Source organism: Labrus bergylta, chromosome 10, assembly GCF_963930695.1.
Source record: "Labrus bergylta chromosome 10, fLabBer1.1, whole genome shotgun sequence".
In the NCBI taxonomy this organism is placed as follows: Eukaryota; Metazoa; Chordata; class Actinopteri; order Labriformes; family Labridae; genus Labrus; species Labrus bergylta.
The window spans coordinates 10,183,113-10,198,181 of record NC_089204.1 but is presented as its reverse complement, the minus strand read 5'-3'; the positions used below and the strand labels follow the sequence as shown (position 1 = coordinate 10,198,181).

Genomic DNA, 15,069 nt, shown 5'->3' with positions numbered 1-15,069 from the left:
TTGTATGGTGTTAAGTAAGTTTAGTTTATTGTTTAGCACATCACTCTTACCAATGTACTAAGAAATAATACTTATTTTGCGACTAAATTATCTGAATTATTGTACTTATTTATTCCTTTAGTAAGTTACTGACTTTTATTCTTCATAAAAATGCTGTTCCATGAAATAACAAGTGTTTGAGTTTTAAGCAAAGAAGCTCATGTAGCATAACAAAGCCAACAGCCTTCACATTGACTAGCATGAAAAGTGAAGTTCAGTTAGGCTTATGTTATAGCTCCAAAGTAGTCTCCTAGCTGTGGTTCAGATGGTGGAGTCTCTCAACAGGAAGGTCAGGGGTTCGATTCCCAGCTCCTGCAGCCACATGTCCGATGTGTCCTTGGAAATGACGCTTTACCCCAAGTGGCTCCCGCAGCTACTTCGGCCAAGTACAAATTGTATGACTGTATGAATGGAATTAGTTACTATAGATGGTCTCTTCACATAGCAGCCTCTGCCATCAGTGTGTGAATGGGTAGGTGGTGTTACCTGCTGTGTTTAACACTCTGAGTAGTCGGAGGACTAGACTAGAAAAGCGCTACACAAGCTCAAGTCCATTTACCATTTACCATTCCAATCCCTCAAGTACCATTAGTTTTTATATTAATTCATAATTTTAAAGATAGTTATCTGTCACTCAGATTGAAGAGAATGCAACTAGAGAAGAATCATCAAGATCCTGATTTAGATGTTAGCTTTCAAATGTTATGTTATAAAAAAAAGTAGTTAGAGTGCACTGTACATGTATCCATCTCAGACTAATGCATCAAATGTACTTTTGTACTTTGAAGTACTGGTCTTCTCGCTCACCAGTGGACATGACATTATTGCACTGTGCAGAGGACTGTGGGTCAGAATAGCCACAAAACAATGCCGGCTCGAATATTGCAAATGCAACTATAGATTCTTCCTATGAATCTGTAGAGGAAGAATGAATGTGTTGGTTTGTTCCGATGGCATTTGATATTAAAAAATATATATAATTGAGGAAATAACAGACATTCTAATATTTTGGTGATTTACTGAGCGTAGGATCCCCAACATGGCCACCACGAGGGACATGTGGGGACACATCACCTGCCACAGCCCATGTTGTACATTTAGTGAACTCAAACCATGTGAGAGTGTCAATTGATGAGCTTTAAACCTGATCTATGATTAGTGACGATTACACTCTTGACATGCAATGCTCTGTCCTGCAGTCTACATACGGACTGCAGACAAATTAATTACAAAAGGCAGAAATAAAACGATGAAGACATGAAGGATGAAGATAAAACTCTGGATGAGGATAAAAGGCTCAGTGGAACCACAAGAATAAAAGACCTTAATCCGAAGATTATTCAAACCCATAATCAATCAATCTCCTTCTTCATATAATGGTAATCCACATTGTTTAAAAAATGAACATAAGTTTTTGTGGAGCACATACACACACACATAAACATACACGCATGCAAGTCACACACACACACACACACACACACACAGGACTTAATCCAACCTCAGCACCTTCTTTTCAGCTTACACGAGTCAAACTGATGTTCTGATTTTGTGAAAACCTTTGTAATCTGCAAGAACTATGAAAAGTGAAGCTGCATCCTCTTTTTTATTGTGACTGCAGATGAATCTGCAGAGGAAGAATGAATGTGTTGGTTTGTTCAGGTGGCATTTGACATTAAAAAATATATATATATTTGAGGGAATAAATCATTATAAAAAAAGTGCACAAAAGAAATGAAACATTGCAAGCAACGATATGTCACTTTTACAATTGAAATTCTTTAAAGACGATTAAGTAGTACAATAACTGTCAACAGGGAGAACGGTGTCCGTAAGAAAAAAAAAGAGAGGGTGACCGAGCAAGAAGCCAGACTAGAGTAAATATTGAAAAGTTTTTTGTTTTTTTTTCACATTGGGGAGAGCTTCGCAAAACACCAGTCCTTCGATGAGTGCCCAAACCGAATTCCTCCCCTCCCGCTTATAAGATGACCTTTTTTTGGAATAAAAATAAAAATAAAAAAAGTTGTTCGAAAAGGATTTTAACTTGTGTGAACTAATCTTATCTTGGCGAAATAAGATTGATATATTATTTGTGCATTTTGATCTTTTTAACGAAACATTCCCATTTCATGCCAAAAAAGAAAAAAAAATTGTCCTATAATGACTCAAGATATTGTCCGTGACCAAGATATTAATCTTTTATCTTCTGCTATCTTCTGGAAATGTCATCGGAAAAAACAAACAAACTTGTGCTACACTTCCTTAGTTTGCTGCAATACCGATAAGAAAACCATTTCTTGCACAGGTACAAGATCTCAACCTAGTGTGAACAAGGTACCAGATCCATTATATTCACAAACTTCAACAAAAATATTTTCCAAGTAGGGTAGCTATCTTGTTCATGTGGACAAGACATCTTGGTGATCATTAAGTTAACAAGATTTGTGCAAAGTACAAATGAAGATATGATTTTTTTATTGAGAGGACAAGATCAACATTTGTGCCCAAAAGAACAAGATCTACAGCTGGAGTGAGGAGAATATTGGCTTAAAACGTTGTTAGAGGAGGTCATCTTGTTCACAAGAGTCTAGTGCCAATAAAATGATCACTTGTATAATTTAAATATGAAACATGTGAGAGCATGATGATCAACATCTGTTTAAGATCAGAGAACTACATCTTCTGTCTTATTTAGAAGACATCTTGTCTGACTAGGACAAGAATAATTTAGGTCTTAAGGCTTCTTGCTCCCAGGATCTAGGCCCTGTTTGATAAAGATAATAAAGTGCACATACAAGAACAGGACTTGTTTCTTATTTGAACAAGAAATTCAAGGTTCAGATAATCCATGTTGTGTGCACAAGATACGGTTTCAAATGCATACAAGAAATGAATGTTCGCACATTTGGATTTATGACTTTGTGACTTCAGGAGCTTCATAGTTTAATATTTCACATACACTCAATTTTGTCCTGACGGTGGCTCAAGAGGAGCACGTGTATCAAAATTACACTTGTACATTTCCTTGTGAAAACAGTCGTCCTCTCTCATGATTAAAGAGTTAGTCTTGAGCTGGTTTACAGTATATTTCCTGGACAGATGGGGGGTAGGGGGATGTCGAGTCCAGATGTTTCAGTGCTCTATGAAGGTTTCCTCAATGCCTTCTCAATAATCAGTAGCAGATGTTCTGACACAGAGCAGATAAGGAATAATTCCCTCCTTCATCGGACTCGTCTCTCTTTATATTTGTTCTTCTGGCTGTACTGTCTTTCATTCTAACATATCATTAGAAGTCTCAATTTTAATTAATGAAATCCCTTTCTCTATGTACCAAACATATGTTGGTATTCAGTTCAATGTAATACATTATTGTCAGTATAAAATGTGAACATGTGTTTGTAGAATTGAATAATAAGTAACTTGTAATTCAGGATAAGGAGGTTATAAGAGATGTTTAATAAATAACACTTTTATAAAACTTAAACAGTGTCATTAGTGGTTCGTTTGATTAGTCCTGTGATGCATTTCTCCAACTCTGTGCCTGTTTCAGTTTCCTTAAGGCCGCCAGTGTCCAGTGCCCAGTATTATTCGTTTCAATGTGACGATCTCCATTTTTCTCTTATGTAATTCACTTTCTCTTTGTAGTGGGACTACAGTAATAACTGATGTTATCAGAATTCCATCACTGCTGATGTTATGATTAAAACTTTAACTGAGTAAGTTTTTTTTTTCTACTTTCTCAGTGTATATTTAAGTGTATATATTATATTGTATCATACAGCATTCATTGCCGTGATAGAAGCAATCTTTTCTCATGAGCTGCAGCTGAGTGAAAATCAGCTGATACAGAAAATGAAGCTCCTCATGATGAAAGTCAGTTTGTAAAATTAGGGCCAAGTTAGCGTTTAATCCCATGGGATTGACTGCAGGCTGGCAGGCAGTGTGTGTGTGTGTGTGTCTGTGTGTGTGTGTGTGTGTGTGTGTGTGTGTGTGTGTGTGTGTGTGTGTGTGTGTGTGTGTGTGTGTGTGTGTGTGTGTAAGAAGGTAGAAATGGTCAACTGGTTTTAAAAAGCAATTAGAGGAATCTGCTTATCAGAGATAATTAAAGCAAATTTAAGGCTGTTTTTAAACTCCCCTTTAATCTGTTTTTTATTTTTTTATTTTTTTTATTGTGAGTCTAAATGTGATGTCACTGTTTCACTGAGAGCCCAAATCAAACCAAATGGAGATTAAAGATTATAAATGAAACACCATTACTGTTATTATTATTATTATTATTATTATTGTGACTATTTATTTATGATTTAATGTGAGGGTCAACCAGCCGAGGTTAAAGCTGCTACATAAATGTTTTATTTAATGGACTCAAATAGAGAAAACTTCGATGGTTAATAATAGTAACACGATATATAAATTATTCAGACACTATCTAACCTCAGTTTCAAGATGCAACAAGTGACTCAACATTTCTTCTAAAGCTGCTGGTGACATTTGATTATAATCTTTTAAAAAAACGAATTTGGAGGTGGAGTCAAGTCGTTCTTAGTTTTTAAACTTAATATTAAATAAATGTCATAAACAGGCTACATTAACCCTTGTATAAGGCATAGGCCAATTTCACTTCATCTCAAAAGTGGGTCTAGATTCTTTTTGTTTCACATACTTTTCCTGAGATTTTTTATTGTGAGGGTTTAAATTGTTTAAAAAATATGATAAAATATGTATCTTATTATGCATCGCTAATTTTTATAAATTATTAACAGCCGACTGTTTTTTAAGATCCAACTTTATTGAACTTTGGCTTTTACTTTTTCTGTTTTTTTTCCAAGTTGATTTGGATAGTTAATGAATGAATGAATGTTGTTTTCCATAAAACGCCCCTATGAATCCTTCATTTTCAACTAAAAACAATAGGCCTACACCATCTCAAATAAAATCTCATTTAATTTCGCATACACTTTGGAGGTTAGTTTATCTGTGTGTTTCGTGTTTGAGATATTTAATTGGTTCATATTTAACAGTCCGTTTCAATGGATGGAGCGAACGTGTAGCCTAATAATTTGTTACACTGTAAAATACAGATTCTTTTTATCTGAGTAATAGCGGGTTCAGCATCCTCAGGCCTCTCATGGTGAAACTGCTTAAGGTCTGGTGTGAAGATGTAGGTTTAGGCTCCTGTAGGTGATGCTGGCAGCTTGGACTCTCTTCCTTTGATCAAAGATAAACAACATAAATTAAAAACTCTCCTCTTCTGTCCGCTGAGAGAAAATCCTGATCGGATTGAAGGAAAATTGGTGGCAATTAATCCTCCGGGATTGAGTGGAGGAAAGAGGGAGCCTTCCCCCGCTGCATCTGTCAATTCTGATTGGCTGCTGCTATGATCCCCGGAGACCGGGGTCGGATAAATGCAGCCCGCCACCCGGACTGTCCCGGTCTGTCCATCATCCTCACTCTCATACACACTTGTTACGCGCCAGAGTTAGCCTACTTTTCCTGATGAGCACCATGACGGGCAGGGAGGAAGTCGGAGAAGAGAAGCCCAAAGTGAAGATGCTATCGCCCGGATTTGGGATTGATAAATCCCGTTTGCACGGCTCTGGGTTCCGGTCCAAGGGGTTTGCCATCACGGACCTGTTGGGCCTGGAGTCGGATCTGCAGTCGCGGCAGCAGCCCGGCGGTCCCCCTGGTCCGGGCCTGTCGGTGACGGGCTCCGGGCCCGGTGCGGAGCCGCAGGGACCCGGCGGCGGCCTCGGTGGGTTCTCCTTCCCGGGAGGATCGCTGCCGCTCGGCCTCGGCTTCCTGTGCAGCCTGGCGGCGCAGCAGCCCGCTGGAGCGCCCTGCTTCCTGCCGGGACACCTGCCTCTGCTGCAGGCCCGGGCAGACAGCCACTATCTGCAGAGCCTGGAGGCCCAGAGGGACGCTTACTCCGGTACGGCACGGCTTGGCACGGGCTTAGGTCAAATTTTGTTTTCAAATGTGATCTTGTATTTTTTTTCCGTGTGATTTAAAAGAGGAGCGACTCATTTTGAAACAAGACCTGTCATCAGGGTTTAGTTTGTTGTAGCCTATAGACTAGTTCTCACATTTATTGAGCTATTTTTCAACTTAACTGAACTTTAAATTGTTTTAACCTCCTTTTGTGGCTAATAATTTTAACAGTGAGGCTTAGCCCTTTATTTTCTCAATGTCTTAAATTGTTCCATTCCCATTCGTTTGACTCTTTATTTAGCCATTAGGCGATGCCTATCTTTGATTTTATTTTTAAGAATTAGAAAAGGAAACACTGGTTCTGGTTTGTCTCAGTTTGGCTTGATTCGTCTTTTCTGTCAGGTTATTTATTTATTTATTTAGTTTAACAGAAGCTTCCTGATAGTCTATGACAGGCCGCTAGAAACTTCTGAAAATAATCGGAAATTAGTTCTCTAAAAAAAAAAAATAGCTATTGTATATCTTACACAATTCTACAGTCTGAGGAGCAAAGAGTCATCAGGTGGTTTCATGAATTGATTCATTTTGGCATTAGATTGCGTTAATAGCATATTCAATTAGCCTATAGGCCTAGTGTCTTTTTTCTTTATTTGGTTTCCCGCTGAAATTTCTAGTGTCTCTTCAAATAGGCTAATCAAACATCTGAAAGATCACTGTGTAGAAACAATGGCGGTTTTTGACCCGTTTCTTATTGGTGAGCTGGTCGTTGATGTTTTTCTTTTCGCTCTGCCGCAGATGAGGATTGTCTATCTGACCGCAACGATTCCAAAAGCTCTGCAAACTCCCAGAAGAGGAAGAAAAGGAGACACAGGTGAGATAAAACAAACTGCCTTTAGATTTATTTTTGTCATATTTTTCTGATTCTTAGACTCATAAAACGAAACCAATATTCAATTTATTTGTTTTTAAACTGAATTATAAACGAATATAAAAGGCTCACCGGACAGGTGAATGGTAGGCTATTTATCATCCTTATGTAGGCTTATTGTCATTTTTAATTAGTGATGCCAGGAAAACACTAAAAAATTAAAATTTTATTTAAAGTATTTAATAAAGCCTAATTAGTTACAATAGGCCTATATCATTTAGTCTGCATAGCCAAATCCTACAGCCTGCCTATTTAAAAAATAATAATAATCTGGACGAAACGAATGGAATAAGGAAAAATTCAGCTACGTTAAGCCTTATCTTAGTTATTTATAAATCATCTTAAACATTAAAATACATAGCCAAAATATATCGACTAATCGGAACCCAGGAAGAAAAAAAAAAAACTTGCTGTCATGGTACAGATCAGGAGTCAGAGAAGCGTTCACTGTCCGCAGCTCATCTGTGCTTTGTGATTTGCAGGACTGTGTTCACGTCTCACCAGCTGGAGGAGCTGGAGAAAGCCTTCCATGAAGCACATTACCCGGACGTGTACGCCCGAGAAATGCTCGCCATGAAGACGGAGCTGCCCGAGGACAGAATACAGGTGAGAAATCAGGATAAATACACAGTTTATCAGTGAGAAATAATAATCTTTACGGTTATCTAAGGAGCTGAGAGACTCACTAATAAGAATATTTAAATTATATTCAGAATCTTCTTTTTTTTATGGATGTCGAGTTTTTATTTTTATTTTAGAAATAGACGAAAATGTTGTGACTAAATGATTGATTTATAATATTTTAACTGAAGAAAAATAAAGCACATTATTGTGTTATCATTTTTACGAAAATAAAGATCAGATAATTAAAGAAATGAAAACAATTTATGCATGCCAATGTGAGTGGTGAGATCATTTATATGGAGGTCAAAAGATGAAAATAATTACCAAAATTATTAATCTGAAGCTTTGGACCACATCTGGTGGTCTTCATTATTGATTTTGATAGGAACTTTGAATTAAGACTTAATATTGTTAAGGTCAATAAGACCAATGTTTTTTCAAAAACAAACTATGGCAACATGCTTTTTTTTTTTTTTTTTTATTAATTTGACCTTCTTTTTTTTTTTTTTAAATCTACAGTTGACAAAGATGTAAACAATCTAAAATGTCTTTCAGTAAACCTGTAATTTTTTCTAAATTTTAATTTACTTATAAGCAGATTTCAGCGCTTTATGTTTTGACTTTGTCAGGTCCTAATATATATATTTTTTATTATTATACATATTATTTTATATTAATAATAACAATTATTATTTTTTACCAGGTTTGGTTCCAGAACCGTCGCGCAAAGTGGCGAAAGCGTGAGAAGTGTTGGGGTCGCAGCAGCGTCATGGCGGAGTACGGTCTGTATGGTGCGATGGTCCGACACTCCATCCCGCTGCCAGAATCAATCCTCAACTCCGCCAAGAGCGGAATGATGGGATCCTGCGCCCCCTGGCTGCTCGGTGAGCCGCATACACGTCAGTGCTACCCACACGCACAACACCATGCATCAATACACAGGGTACATACACAGCAAACAACAGCTAGGCCTGAATAAAGATAATACACAGCAAATTTACTCGGAAACATCATCTAAATAATACATTTGTAAAAATGCTAATAAGACATGTTAGCATCCGCGAACAAGTGGTTAGCTAGCTAACAGAATTATAAATTACACCACCATATCATTATACATTTTATACACTGGTAACAACACACATTTTTATAGTGTTAAATATTTGACTTAACAGAAACCTACCTATAAAAAAACGGGGTCATTTTTCATACATTTCAAGGGATGTCAGGGTTATATAGTTCTTCCTGAGAGCTTGCACTGTGTAGACATATATACTGTAGCTAAACATCTTGTTAAGATAATGACATATTTATAATGAACATCTAATGATGCTTGAATCAGGGCTGCAGCTAAGATTTTAAAGGCTGAAATTATCCTGGTCCCACCCTATCAACTGTTTGGTTTCCTGTATATAATAATCTGTATAGAAATTTATTAATTTCAAGTATTTGGTTGTTGTACTTTTAAACCTGCTTTGTTTATGTGTTATTTACAAGTTAAAATAAATCTATTGGCTTTATTTGACTGTTTCTGCACACTATCCGTATAGACAGTATCAACGTACCTCAAAAAATATGACCTGTTATTATGCAAGTTACTTTAAAAAAATGTATATCCTGCAGCCTGAACTGAATCTCTGTCTCTGTCCTCACAGGAATGCACAAGAAGTCTCTAGAGATGTCCAAAAAGTGTTCAAGCCCTCGAGAATCAGACTCCAACCGTTCAGACTCATTCTGTGATGCCCCCGAGCGCCGGGGGAGTGTCGGCGGGCCCTGTGAGTCTCGAAAGACAGAACAAGAGGAGGAGGAGCAGCTCGATATGGAGGATGAGGAGATGGAGGAGGAGGTTGCCATCGACCTGTCCAGCTCCTCTAAACAGCAGCAACAGCAGGAGGATGTTGGAGGTTCTTTGAGCTCTGGCACCTCCTCACCACGGCGGCAGAGCAGCAGCGAGTCGGACAAACACAGCTGAAGGGTGGGAGAGAAAAAACTGATTGGACTGAAATTGAGGCAGCAGTGTTGATGGTGGTGGGGGTACAGGGATTTGATTGGCTGTTACGATTGAACAGCTATGACTTGTTTGTCACTATGCAAGTTTTTTGTCATGATAATGAAAGGAAGCACACTTAATATCAGCAGGGGCAAATAATTGATCAAAATAGCATTTTAAGTACTTAATTTTAATAGTAGTCTTAATTTTGAGCTGGTGGACAATATCAGTTTCATCATGATTTGTTAATAATAGCGAATATGCCCAATAAATAATCTATTATGAATAGAAAGGATGAACAAGAAAACAAATGGTATGCTTTCAGAGTCTTGGGATGCTTATGAGCTTCAATAGAGGTCATCAACAAGCCGTTACAAACCTCTCCCATAGCCTCAGTTTGTATGCTAAGCAGTCTATTTATTTATGATTTTACAATGATAACAAGTATTTGCTATTTACCTCAAAAGTAAAGTTGGACTTCTAGTATGTTAGCATGCTAGAAAATATTATTAATTCAAAGGGGTTTTCAGCAATGAGGCAACGTAACACTGCGACTGCATCAGTTGGTTGACTTTGATGAATGGGACTAAAAGTCACCTCTAAAGGACAAGTGCCACAGGAGGATGTATATGAGGAAGTCTCTGTTTGTGTGTTCATTATTGTACTGTACTGAGAGTATGTTGTATATCTTTGTTTTTCTGAAATGAAGAGGCTATTCAATGTTTTAGTCCTGTTGGTTTCTGTGTGTTTTATAGTTTTGAATCTCTTTTGAGCACTGATCAACATGTCTGAAGCTCTGTGGATGAATGTAAATAAAATGTTATATTTAAAAAAAACAATTTATTATTATCATATGTATGTACATCAGCAGGTGCAGCTGGATGTGGAATAAAGTATTTTTTTGCAATCAGTGAGACTTTTATTTTCATTACTAATAATAACAATGCAAATACTGCAATACATTTTAATTAATCTTTATTCAACATGATCAACAGAATTAATGAGCAATTACAGACATGTCCCATCTCCATGTGCCAAAAAAAGCCAAGTTTACATGAAATTTTGTTATTATCATAATGATTTAGAGGATTTCATTTTTGAGTAAGAGCAAAACACATATTAAATGCACTGCATAGATAACTGACATAGTAGAAGCAAAATAATTTTATGTTACCATTAGCTGAAGAGTGCTTCAATGAAAATGTCAGCACATGTGGATTGAATGTTTAATTCGGTGTCTGTCAGAAATATTGACAATTGAAAGAATTTCTAAACTAAATGTTTCACTTTTTCATTTGAGTCAGAAATGTAAGAAATGGGGACATTATAAAAAGCACAGTACTTAGTTCATGTAAATAAAAGACGTATTTCATTTAAATGTTTCCGTTAAATTTGGCAGCCAGTCGGAACTTTTCAATTATTAGCCATAAACTGAAGGACAAGACAACTACGTCACTTCCGTTGTCCGCATTGATCGAGCTAGCCGTGATTTTTAGCTAAGCTAGCTGGCAATTTACTGCATTTTTGTTTAATATGGTGGATTTAATCACTTTTAAAGATAAACTCACGCTCATTGTCAGTAACTTGGCAAATGCCATTGTGACAGAGATGTTCACCGCGGCAGAGAAAGTCTCTTTGAACAAACAGAATCCTGAAGCGGAGGTAAGATACCAGCTAGCTGTTTGAGCTAGCTGACACCACTTGGTTTCCTGGTCTTCCGGTTTGACGTCAAAACGTGTGGGTCCAAGACTCTGGAGTTTGTGGATTATTTTTCTTTTATGTATTTACAGTCTTTCAGTAATGAAACTATATGTTTATACTGGAGAGTTTAACGTGTTGTGACAGTTTACAAAAGCTCAAAGAAGCATAATATTACAGGTAACCTTCCTGTTAAAGCTGACATCTGTCAGGTTAGATATTTATGATGTTACATAACTTTAAAGGTGTGTCATTGTGTCACCTTTTCATAAGCGCAAGTCTAAATAAGGAGAATATTTGACTTTCAAAAGACAAGAGTGATCAATTTATTAAGTTGCTTTAAGACTCTGTCCACTTAGAAGGATTTGTGTTTTAATAGATATTTATGTTGTGGAGTAATTGAAGAAGATCTAAGTATAAACATCACAGTATCTACAGCTGTTATCACTAACAATAATAATACTGATATTAGCACATATTTATTTATCTATTTGTGTCCAAAAGTTATTTTTTATCCTGGTTAAAAGTTATTTATTTGTGTTTCTTTTATTGATCTTGTCGCCTGTCATTTATTTCTCCTGTATACCCTGATGGGGGAACTTTGACTTTTTTTACGATTTTATATATGTTATTTTATATTGAAGCACCGATGCCTTGGTTCAACATCGGTATCGACCGATATTGGATCTGTTGACAGACACTGCAAATAATGTGGCATGAACTGATGTCAGCAGCCGATTCACCTCACTACTAATTCAGAGAAGCATTATCTTATTGGGCAGATGAAGTCACCTTTTGAATGAACTTTGCTCTGTTTTCATTGTCAAACGTGAGAGAAAATGGTGGCATTGTTAGGGTCTTACAATGGCTGTGGCTCAGTTGGTAGAGTCGTCGCCTCTCAACCGGAAGGTCGAGGGTTCAATCCCCAGCTGGGCAACATGTCTGATGTGTCCTTGGGCAAGATACTTAACCCTGAATTGCTCCCGCTGCTTCAATGGTGGTGTATGAATGGGATTGGTTACTTCTGATGGATGATACTACATAGCGATCACTACCATCAGTGTGTGAAAGGGTGTGAATAAGTAGGTGTGACCTGCGGTGTAAAAGCACTTTGAGTAGTCGGAAGACTTGAAAAGCGCAATATTAGCTCAAGTCCATTTACCATTTACACCAAAAGAAGTCATGAAACAAAACCGAATTGGCAATGACTTACTACATTGTTATTTTAAACATCAGTAGTGATATCGACCGTGATTTTTCCAATCAGTGCATCTCTAGTTTTTATCATGTTTTAAATACCAATTTTTCCTTCTATCTCATTTATTTTGTCTTGTTACATCTGTTTTGCAATTTGTGTGTCACCACCTTGCTGGCTACAAAACAAATCCACCAACAGTTAAACATAAAGTAACCTAATCCTGAACCCTAATGTTTCATTGTGTCAGGAAAGGCTCAGCACTCTGGTGGACAGTTTGTGTGTTGAAGCTGTTGATAAAATCTTGAAGGTGGTGCAGCTTGCTGCTGAGACTGCGAAGGGTTTATTCAAGACCACAGAAGGTGAGCCTCTTTCACACAGAGATGCTTTAAAATGTCTTGGTTCAGTCAGAGGTAGACTTCCATAAAATACACCAGCATTAGAGTATCTTAATATTTTGTGATCTTATCTTTGTGTTTCAGCAGAAAACAGCGGTGGTGAGCAACCTCCCACAGAGCAAACATACATCCTGGTGTACGGGGTAAGTTACTGATTTGACTTTAACAGGTAGCTATTAGGATGAACAAACTAAACTCTTTTCACCTATTTATGTTTTGTAGACTGCTGCTGTCGACTCAAAGTGTGTTCTACTGTCACTGCAGAGTAAGACTAATGCCAACGGTAAGAGAAAATTCTTTAAATGCATCCAATAACCAAAACTAAAGTTCAGAGGATAATTTAACCCTTACTCTTATTTGCTTAAAAAAGGTTAACAAAAAAATACTTTTTGGATGTATTTATGCTAGGACACATAAACACACATATAAATATCTAAGTGCAAGGCTCTTCATCCTCTAACATCACTCATAGCTCTGATTCAAGTCAATCAAGTACTGAAATCACTTTTCCCTTGCTAATTGACATTTGAACCTTTGCGTTGATTCTAAAATACATCCATGTTCATATGCAGCAGGGGAAGAAAGGACTGATGCAACAGGTGAAGCCACAATACTGCACAGAGAGCTCTCCTCCCCCTCCCCTCCACCACAGGCTGATGTCCCTGACCATGAGTATGCTCTGCCATCCTCCCCACTGCCTGCCTCAGATGTGGAGAGAAGCGTCTCTAAACGAGGAAGTAGGAGGCAGCTGCACAACAAGCTTAAAAAAGTAACCAACACCCCTCAGACTGAAGAGACAACAGACACTCTCGCCCCGTGTGTGCAGTGTGGGATGCTTTTTCCAAATGCCGAACGACTTTCCGACCACCAGAGGAAGTCCCACCCAGTGTGCTCTGTGTGTGGGAAAACTTTCACTGGCATCCTGAAGCTTCATGAACACGAGATGAAGGAGCACGGGTTGCTGCCATACGGTTGTGACTATTGCCCAAAGAGGTTTAACCACAAACCTCACCTCAACCTGCATGTGAAAGCTCGGCACACCGGAGAGAAAACCTGCCACTGTGACATCTGTGGGAAGGGTTACTCCTCCATCAGCGTGCTTAAGACACACAGGATTACACACTTTGAGAAGAAGTTCATCTGTGATGTCTGCGGAAGGAGCTTCTATCATGCCTGCCACCTGACTCGCCACAAGCTGGTGCACCAGGGGGACCGGCCATACAAGTGCTCCACCTGCGGGAAGGGTTTCACCCAAGCTGCCAACCTACACAGCCACCAGGTGATCCACACCGGGGAGAGGCAGCTTTGCTCCATTTGCGGAAAAAGCTACCGCTGCCTGAAGAACCACGTCATCAGCAAGCACTCACATGAACTCCCTGCTGACGAGCTGTCGGTCAGAGACACCATCATCACCTGCGATGTGTGCGGCAAGAAGTTCCCTAACCTGTCGCAGTTCAAAGTTCACCAGAGGATCCACACTGGGGAGAAACCATTCCACTGTGACATCTGTGGCAAGAGTTACCGTCTGAAAGAGCTGCTGAGGGACCACAGGTACACTCACACGGGGGAGAAACCGTACAGGTGTACCCACTGCTCCAAGACCTTCAACCTGGCCACCAGCTTCATTAGACACCGCAGCATCCACACCGGAGAGACACCATACAGCTGTTTAGAATGTGGGAAACACTTTCGCCTGCTCACCTTCCTGAAGGCTCACCTGCAGACCAAAGCTCACCTGAAGCAGATGCAGAAGAAGCACAATGGCACCTCTGACCTTAAGGTTACAGTGTCATAGAGTGGGCACATGTATTTGGACAGCTGAACATTATTTTGTCCGTATGTGGGATTGCAACATGTGTCACCAATATTAATCAATAACCATCAGATTATCCACCACAAACCTGCTGCGTGGGTTTGCTCTTGCTCCGATATTGTAGCATCAGTGAAGTCCAGAACTGATGCTGGTTATAAGGTCTGGCTCTCAGTTTGGGTCCCAGATTATCCACAAAATGTGGGATGTGGCCAAAGTCGAGCCTTTCTGCACTGATTGGCAAAACTGTTTCTGGTAGCGCTTAGTGTCAAACAGGACAGAATTCTACTTCCTTATTTTTTTCTGCTGGCAGTAAGACTAAAACAGGACATGGAGCACTGCTGTGTTACAGTGTAGCAAGACTAAGATCTGTACCTAGATCTATTTGACCAATGTTTTAAACTCTATGTCCTCCTGCAGGCCTGGTGTTAGACATTAAATAAAAGGCTTCAAACTAAA

General features: G+C 38.6%; 2 protein-coding genes across 4 annotated transcripts; both read left to right on the top strand.

Moving 5' to 3' along the window:
• The first annotated feature begins 5,457 nt into the window (after positions 1-5,457).
• Positions 5,458-10,529, top strand: vsx1 (visual system homeobox 1 homolog, chx10-like). The gene is made up of 5 exons (XM_065959683.1): positions 5,458-5,968; positions 6,763-6,838; positions 7,378-7,501; positions 8,223-8,418; positions 9,175-10,529. The coding sequence occupies exons 1-5, from the start codon at positions 5,536-5,538 to the stop codon at positions 9,489-9,491; spliced, it is 1,146 nt and encodes a 381-aa protein (XP_065815755.1). The 5' UTR covers positions 5,458-5,535; the 3' UTR covers positions 9,492-10,529.
• Positions 10,530-10,980: 451 nt separating this feature from the next.
• Positions 10,981-15,069, top strand: LOC109977040 (zinc finger protein 708). 3 transcript variants are annotated; one of them, XM_020626942.3, is made up of 5 exons: positions 10,981-11,171; positions 12,653-12,764; positions 12,888-12,943; positions 13,023-13,083; positions 13,373-15,069. In XM_020626942.3, the coding sequence occupies exons 1-5, from the start codon at positions 11,043-11,045 to the stop codon at positions 14,593-14,595; spliced, it is 1,581 nt and encodes a 526-aa protein (XP_020482598.1). In that variant the 5' UTR covers positions 10,981-11,042; the 3' UTR covers positions 14,596-15,069. The 3 variants fall into 3 exon arrangements, with proteins under 3 accessions (XP_020482598.1, XP_020482602.1, XP_020482595.1); XM_020626946.3 differs by having other exon boundaries at positions 12,885-12,943; positions 13,376-15,069; XM_020626939.3 differs by having other exon boundaries at positions 12,885-12,943.

Excerpts from the sequence above, each read along its gene's own strand:
- vsx1 (XM_065959683.1), top strand. The coding sequence starts at position 5,536 with ATGAGCACCATGACGGGCAGGGAGGAAGTCGGAGAAGAGAAGCCCAAA. Across the intron at positions 5,969-6,762 it reads CCAGAGGGACGCTTACTCCG|ATGAGGATTGTCTATCTGAC; the intron begins GTACGGCACGGC and ends GCTCTGCCGCAG. Across the intron at positions 8,419-9,174 it reads GCTCGGTGAGCCGCATACAC|GAATGCACAAGAAGTCTCTA; the intron begins GTCAGTGCTACC and ends CTGTCCTCACAG.
- LOC109977040 (XM_020626939.3), top strand. The coding sequence starts at position 11,043 with ATGGTGGATTTAATCACTTTTAAAGATAAACTCACGCTCATTGTCAGT. Across the intron at positions 11,172-12,652 it reads AACAGAATCCTGAAGCGGAG|GAAAGGCTCAGCACTCTGGT; the intron begins GTAAGATACCAG and ends TCATTGTGTCAG. Across the intron at positions 12,944-13,022 it reads CATACATCCTGGTGTACGGG|ACTGCTGCTGTCGACTCAAA; the intron begins GTAAGTTACTGA and ends TATGTTTTGTAG.